This window comes from Elephas maximus, chromosome 8 (assembly GCF_024166365.1).
Source record: "Elephas maximus indicus isolate mEleMax1 chromosome 8, mEleMax1 primary haplotype, whole genome shotgun sequence".
Lineage (NCBI taxonomy): Eukaryota > Metazoa > Chordata > Mammalia > Proboscidea > Elephantidae > Elephas > Elephas maximus.
Genome location: NC_064826.1, coordinates 21,380,419 through 21,388,582, shown reverse-complemented (window position 1 = coordinate 21,388,582; position 8,164 = coordinate 21,380,419). Strand labels below are relative to the sequence as shown.

Sequence of the window (8,164 nt, the reverse complement as noted above, 5' to 3'; positions counted from 1 at the left end):
AAGAAACCTCTGGTGGGTGAAGAAACCATCTTCGCTGCTCCGCCTTCATCTGACTTCAGGGTACTTTCCACCGACTTGGCCTGGGGTGAATGTACTTCCCGATTCCGTCAAACGTTTCCCAGAGCAGGCAGCGGCCGTGCACGTTAACACGCACGCCCACGCCCACCCCAGACCTCAGTGACTCAGGAGCGCAACGCCAGCGCGCGTAGAAACCCCACCGCCCACGAGCCCCCGGCGGCCACGCGCAGGCGCAGCCCGTCCCCTCCTCTGGGCGGGGCTGCCTACGTGCGGGCTGCAGTGCGCGTGCGCATGTCGGGGGCGGGGCCGGGAGCGAGTGGGCGGAGCGGGGCAGCTTGGGACGAGGCTTCCCTGCAGCCGGTGCCTTTGTGTGCCCAGGGCTCCTTCGGTAGAGATCCGGCCCTGCACGTTGGCCGTCTTCCTTTCCGACTCCTGCGCGACCTGCTGTTACAGCGAACGAGCCACTCTGAGCCCTGCCCCCACGAGGTGAGCGGCTTTGTGGGTTTCCCCGGCTCCCGGCCCCCATCCCCCGGGCTGCAAGCCAGTCCGGCCACGCTCCTTCTCTGGCTGCAGCTCGCTCCTCGCACCCGCTCCTCTCGGGGTCCCCCGTCAGCCAGGGGCCCCGCCCCCGTTTTCTCCAGGGAGAGCCTTAACTAGAGTTCTGAGCCTGTGGGTCCACATAGGCCACCCCGTCCTCGCTCGTGCTGGGCGTCCGTGTCCTGCCTTCCCAAAGCACCCTTAACGTGTCCTTGTCACTGCATTTAGCGTGCTGTGTGGTATGGTCACGCCTATTTTCTTGCCTCTCTCGCCTCTGGGCTGTAAGTTCCATGAGGGCAAGATTCATATCTACAGAGTTTACCCCGAACTTTCCAGGGTGCCCAACACATTATGGGTATTCGGGGTATATTTGTGGAGTGAGTGAACTTGATCCTCTTAAGGTTATTTTGAGTTTCAAAAAGTTTATGGTTAAAGAAGGACACAATGTGTAGGGGACACTGACCTTCTGTTAAGGGTGGTGGAAAATTTTGAGAACGGTTAATGGTGATGATTGAACGGCATGATGAACGTAACTAATGCCACATGTGAAGATTGTAGACCTGGCAAATGTTCTGTTACCTGTATTCTTGCCACAATTTTAAAAAAGTTTCTGGTTAACTCAGATCTGCCTGAGATGTAGGAGACTTCTAGGCAGCTTGCTTTCTCAAGAGCATGTTCTTCTATCTCCCCTCCCCACCAACCAAAGGACTGGGTCTGTTCTTCAGAAAGGTTACTCTTCCCTGACTGTGCATTGCTCCTGGCAAGAACAAAGTCTTCAGGAGAAGTAAAACTTCATAGGCATGCTCTTGAGTTCATCCAAGAAGCAAGACTGGCCCTACAGCCTGGAGTGTACCATGTCAATATACTCAGAGATTCTGCTGTGGAGGAACGCCTACTGGCACCTGCCTCCTTGGCCTACCAAGCCTTTCCCTTAGCTCCACAGGGAGAGAACTGTCAGGGCCAGATGCTTGTGTATCCCGAACGGCTGTAGATTAACCTCTCCTCTCTTTCCTTAGGATCCAGAAGCAGAAGGCAGCTCTGGCAGCTCTGTAAAGGAGTGAGATCCTTTCAGTCATGAAGCATATGTTGAACCTCTACTTCTTGGGTGTGGTGCTGACCCTGCTTTCCATCTTCTTTGGACTGGTGGAGTCACTGGAGGCCTTACTGGATGGTCCCTCACCTGGGAGCTCCTGGACCACCAGAGGTCAACTGGCCAGCCCAGAGCCCCGCAAAGGCCTTCCAGACCATCCATCTCAGCCCAGGGGGTTGCAGTAAGCCCTCCCACCACCCACCATAACCTTGGAACAACACTAGTCTAAATTCATCCCACCAGGTGTCCCAGTTCCTAGGAGGCAAGCTCAGAGTATCAGTGTTATTAGAGAACTGACTGTGACTAGCACCTTGAATGACCTCTCTGTCTGGATGTTCCTTGCCCTGGAAAAGAGTCGTTTGATCCACAGATCTGAGTGGTTACCTGTGGCTGTGGAGTGGAGTGATCTCAGTCTTCTCCCCAGGGTCTGCTGTATGTTTTGCTGTCCTGGGCAGTGTGATTCCGACTTCTCTCACAGAGGGTGTGTGCTGCAACTTCAGCTGTTGGGAGATGGTGATGTTTTCCCCCTACTCTCAAACATCGTCCAGGAGCTGCCTTTGGACTTGAGTGTCTTGTGGTCAGTTGATTTGGTGTTGGGCCTCTCTTCCATGAGGACTTCTCTGGGTTTAGATGACAGCTGGAGGGGTATGTGGGTCAGCTATGAAGACAGGGAGATGGAGCATTCTCATGGTTTACATTTTAAGTCCTTCTTCCAACATAGTGTGTACGTGTGTGTATTGGTCTGAAGGGGGTGGTAGGGTGACACAAAGCCTGCAGAAGACATGGGCGTAATGGCCACCGTGTGGCTTAAATGAATTTTCTAATGCAATAAAGCTGAACATGTTTTCACCCTGTGTCATGTTGACTTCTGTCCTTGAAATTAGTGGTAGGGAATGAGCTTCATTCCTAGATATGAGTTTTAACATCTTAAAACTTTTAAACAGGAAAGAGCTTACAACACTTTGTTTAAAAAACATAAAGTCAATAAACCTCTGGATTTAGGGGCGGGACAGTTAGGGCTATTCTGTGTCAACCAGTGTCTGAGCCTAGACCAGGATGATTACAGTCCTCTCATGACCCTGTCCATCTCTAAAGAAGGAAATGATGATCTCATCCAGCCCAATCTCTGGGGGAAAGGATTGTCTATCCGGTAGGCCCTTGCCTTTTCTTCTCACTTTTAAATGCCTTTTAATTACCCACCTGACTGACTGCTTGATTCTGGTTATTCTCAACGTCAACTGGTAAAATGTCCATACATCACATGATTATTTCTGCTCTCTCCCTCAGATCTAAGCAGTTTGGCCTTTACTCAAAAATGAGCCTTTTTAGACCAAGCTTAATGGTCTGACTGAGACTGGAGGGACCCTGACTGTCATGGCCCCCGGAACCTTTGTTAGCCTAAGATTGGAACCATTCCCGAAGTCAACTCTACAGACAGAAATTGGACTGGACTATAAGATAGACAATGACACTGGTGAGTGAGTTTCTTGCCTCAAGTAGACGCATAAGACTGTGGGCAGCTTCTGTCTAGAGGCGAGATGAGAAGGCAGAGGGGGACAGGAGCGGGCTGAATGGACACAGGGAATACAGCGTAGAGAGGAGGAATGTGCTGTCTCATTGGGGGAGAGCAGCTAGGAGTACATAGCAAGGTGTGTATAACTTTTTGTATGATAGATGATTTGTAAACTTTCACCTAAAGCACAAAAAATTTTTGAAAAATGAACTTTTTGTTTCCTTGTATCTGCCACTCCTCCATTCCCTACCCAAGCAAACAAATTTACTCCTCTGCTTGTACTAAAACGTATCTGCACTCTTCTCTTGGTGTGTGTGTCATTTTATGTATGATGAGTTTGATTTGCTTTTGCTGGAGGGTAAGAATGGAACATAGTGTCCTCTTCTTCCACAAGTATTACTGCTAAACCAGTTTTGCTTCCAGTGTATGTTTTTAAAGTTAGGTGCCACTATCCTAGAACTCAGTGGCTCGGGCATCACTTTTATTTATTCCACACCCTGGTAGTCATTAATACTGTTTACCAGGTGTCATGGATTGAGTTGTGTCCCCAAAAAATATCTATCAGCCTGGCTAGGCCATGATTCCCAGTATTGTGTGCTTGTCCACCGTTTTGTCATCTGATGGGATTTTCCAATGTGTTGTGAATCCTACCCCTATGATGTTAATGAGGCAGGATTAGAGGCAGTTATGTTAATGAGACAGGACTCAAATCTACAAGATTAGGTTGTGTCTTAAATCAATCTCTTGAGATAAAAGACCTGAGCAGAAAGACAGGGGGACCTCATACCACCAAAAAAAACTGCTGGGAACAGAGCGTGTCCTTTGGACCCAGGGTCCCTGTGCTGAGGAACTCCTAGACGAGGGGTAGATTAATGACAAAGACCTTGTCCTGGAGCAGACAGAGAAACCTTCCCCTGGAGCTGGCACCCTGAATTTGGACTTCTAGCCTCCTAGACTGTGAGAGAATAAGTTTGTTCGTTAAAGCCATCCACTTGTGGTATTTCTGTTATAGCAGCACTAGATCACTAAGACAGAATTTGGTACTGGAAAAGTGGGATGCTGCTCTGACCAAAAAAAAAAAAAAAAAAACAACAACAACCCACTGCCTTTGAGCCAAGTCAGTTCCAACTCATAACTACCTTATAGGACAGGGTAGAACTGCCCCATGGAGTTTCCAAGGAGTGCCTGGTGGATTCATACTGCCAACCTTTTGGTTAGCAGCTGTGGCACTTAACCACTATGCCACCAGTGTTTCTGCTGCTCTGACAGATACCTAAAATGTGGAAGCTGTTTTGAAACTGAATGGATAGAAGCTGGAAAAGTTTTAAAGTACCTAATTGTAAAAGCCTAGATTGCCTTGAAGAGACTTTTGGTAGAATTATGGATATCAAAGACAATTCTGGTGAGAACTCAGAAGGAAATGAGGACAGCTGTTACACTGGAGATGGCACAGATGGCAAGAACCAAACAAAACCTGGAGACCAGCGCAAGACAGTGCTAGAGCTGACCCATGGAGAGAGAGATGGGTGCCTTTGGCAGGAGACCTCCTGGTGGAGTGGGGTAACTTCAGGCACTTACTGGTGGAGCTAGGCTTGCTGACCCACAGAGCAAGAGAGCTGAGGGCCTTCCAGCCAAGGTTTACTGGCGGAGTGTGGTGCCTCCAGGTGCTTATCAGTGGAGCTACAGAGCTTTGGAACACTTGCTCCAGCAGGGCAGATGTGGGCTCTAAGTCCTGAGGGACTGAGAGGCCACGGAACCAGGAAGCAGAAACTGAAGAGACAAGGAACACAGGAAGCAGAGCTGCCTCAGTCTCAGAAGGCAGGGCCACAACATCTGGGGTCTCAAAGGCTGGATCCATGGCCTCTGGGGCCACCCAAATTCAAGGGAGCAGAGTTGCCATTCCAGTGGGCCGGGAAGACAGAGCTAAAGCCCAGGGCTAAGAGGCCTCCACCTAGAATCCAGAGAGTGGCAAACACCCAGAGTCTGTAGGGCAGGGCCATTGCCTAAATGGTCTCAGAGAACAGAGGATTATTTTCAAGGCTTGAGAGGTAATGTAATCTGTTCTGATGACTTACTTGTTGCCTGTTACCCCTTTTTTCCCTCCAATTTCTCCCATTTGTAACGGAAATGTCTAGCTTGTGCCTGTTCCACATTTGTACTTTGAAAGCAGATTACTTGTATTCAGGATTTCAAAGATGAAGAATTTTTTTGGATATTGGACTTAGAGTTGATTTAAGACTGGCTATAAGTAAATATGTTTTACATGTGGCAAGGACATGAATTTTGGGGGGCAAGGGGTGGAATGTCATGGATTGAATTGTGTCCCCTCAAAATGTATGTCAACTTGGCTAGGCCATGATTTCCAGTATTGTATGATTGTCCACCATTCTGTCATCTGATATGATTTTCCTATGTGTTGTAAATCCTACCTCTAAAATGTTAATGAGGCAGGATTAGAGGTAGTTATGTTAATGAGCCAGGACTCAATCTACAAGATTAGGTTGTGTCTTAAGTCCTCTTTTCAGATATAAAAGAGAGAAGTGAGCAGAAAGATGGGGGACCTCATTACCACCAAGAAAGGAGAGCCAGGAGAATAGCTCATTCTTTGGGTCTGGGGTCCCTGCACTGAGAAGCTCCTAGACCAGGGGAAGATTGATGACAAGGACCTTGCCCCAGAACTGACAGAGACAGAAAGCTGGAACCATGAATTTGGACTTCTAGCTTCCTAAACTATGAGAGAATAGATTTCTCTTTGTTAAAGCCATCCACTTTTGGTGTTTCTGTTGTAGCAGCACTAGATAACCAAGAAACCAGGTATTTCAAGCTTCCCATGTTTTGTACCCAGGGACCAATTAATACATAACCTTATTTTACATGGGTTTTTGTTTAAAAACATTTTCCTTAATATATATTTTTGATTCATTAACATTGAACTCACAGTCAACAGCACTATAACTTATGCCTGAACGAAGCTTATCTAACACACGTGTTTTCTCTGTAAGGCACATCACAGCTTTCTTCCTATTAAGAACACTAGGCAGCACTTCAGCACTATGCTTGGGGACCATTTGAAACAGATCATCAGCAAGCACAAAAATGTGAAAAATTGGACCATGAGAAGAACACCTGTTACAAGGTGGGAGCCTGGTAGCTGTCCAGCCATAGTCTGAGGGGGATAACAAACACCTCACTCCTCCCCAACCTCATGAAACCTGAAACCTGAAGAACAGGTCCTTACTGATAGTTTCTGGCTCTGGTACCAAGGATAGGAGATAGTTGGGGGAGGAGAGGAGTTGGTGTCACTACAATGTTGTACTAGTAAGTGTTTAGCAACCAGCTCTGCAAGGGAAAATACATTTATACATACAATGTGTACATATAATACTTTTTTGTTAGATTTTTTTTTATTGTACTTTAGATGAGGGTTTACAGAGCAAATTAGTTTCTCATTAGATAGTTAATAAACATATTGTTTTGTGACATTTGTTGCCAACCCCATGACATGTCAACACTCTCCCCTTCTCGACCTTGGGTTCCTGTCCCCTCCTGGCTTCTAGTCCTTGCCCTTAGACTGATGTGCCCCTTTAGTCTCATTTTGTTTTATGGATCTGTCTAATCTATGGCTGAAGGTGAGGCTTAGGAGTGTCTTCAGTACTGAGTTAAAATGCTGTCTGGGGTATATAATACTTTTTATTGTAAATTTCATACAGTCAGCTGATTCTCAGTGGAAGTTTTTATTGATTTTTGTCAAATTCAAGTATTCCTAGACAACCTATGGTTGCAACTGACGAAAAAGTTGCTACATGAAGAGCAATGTGAATGTTGGCTGATATTTACATTGATAAGACCAAAGTGAAATAACAAATATGTATGTTGTAACTTCATTTGTTCATCGATGACACGGGCAACATCTTTGCTAAATCACATAATAGTTTTCAAATATTGGATGAATTATTTCCTCAGATTTTTTGTGCCCGATATGTAATAGCTACAGAAAAACCCAAACCTGTTGTGGTTGATTCCAACTCATGGTAACCTCATGTGTTACAGAGTAGAACTGCTCTGTAGGGTTTTCTTGGCTGTAATCTTTATGGAAGCAAATTGCCGGGCCTTTCTTCTGCAGCACCGCTAGGTGGATTCAAATTGCCAGACTTCGAGGTAGTAGCTGAGTGCCAACTGTTTGCACCACCCAGGGAACTATAATAGCTAGAGACATGTTTAAGTGGAAGCTGTATCATTAACATTTTCTTCATCACTTTAGATAGTCAATGAAACAGTAAACCAAGTCCTGATCTGTACATTTGTTGATTTCCGTGGCGTAAGTAACTCCCCACATAGCAGATTTCAAGCTAGCTACCAACATGGAGTTACTGAACGTATCCTGGGAAGAGGGGTGCCATAGCAATCCATTCAATACGATTTCTACTAGGCAGACACAATAGAAGCAAATAACCTCAAGAGCAGAAGAATAGTTAGAAAGTGATGAGTTTGGGATATTTATTACCTTTGTTTTTAATAAAGATATTTACTTAATTAGCTCACAAAATTCTTAAAACTTTAACAATTGGCTGTCACGACTTGTTTTGAGGTGTTTCCAGCATACAACAGTGTCACTACTTTCTCCTTTTCTCACTATTCTGAAATGAACAAGCCTCTTCATTGTTAACAGTCTAGTATTAAAAAAATAAGTAAAACAGTCTAGTATTAAAATAAATAAATAAATAAAACAGTCTAGTATTAAAAAAATAAATAAAAAGGGCTCATCATGAGATGGGGCAGGGAAATTTGGAATAAATGGCTCTCTCCTGCCCTTAACTCCTCTGGCAAGTCAGGGACGGGCTTTGGGTGAACAATTCATGCTTCCAGAGAGAGTGTTTCTGGGAGGCTTTACCGCAAGGGAGAGGGTGAAAATCTGTGAGATTCCCAAGAGCCTTCCTAGAGAACCTTACCTTTCTGGCCAGCTTCCTGCTATCTTGGCACAACCTCAGAGGAGCCATTTTGCTGGC

At 45.9% G+C, this 8,164-nt stretch overlaps 1 protein-coding gene across 1 annotated transcript; it reads left to right on the top strand.

Moving 5' to 3' along the window:
* The first annotated feature begins 323 nt into the window (after positions 1 to 323).
* On the top strand, positions 324 to 2,494 carry HILPDA (hypoxia inducible lipid droplet associated). Its single transcript, XM_049894239.1, has 2 exons — positions 324 to 504; positions 1,572 to 2,494. Exon 2 carries the CDS (start codon positions 1,630 to 1,632, stop codon positions 1,828 to 1,830), a length of 201 nt encoding a protein of 66 aa, XP_049750196.1. The 5' UTR covers positions 324 to 504; positions 1,572 to 1,629; the 3' UTR covers positions 1,831 to 2,494.
* The last annotated feature ends 5,670 nt before the right edge of the window (positions 2,495 to 8,164 follow it).

What these genes read in the sequence shown, in the direction of transcription:
- HILPDA (XM_049894239.1), top strand. Translation starts at nt 1,630, where the DNA reads ATGAAGCATATGTTGAACCTCTACTTCTTGGGTGTGGTGCTGACCCTG.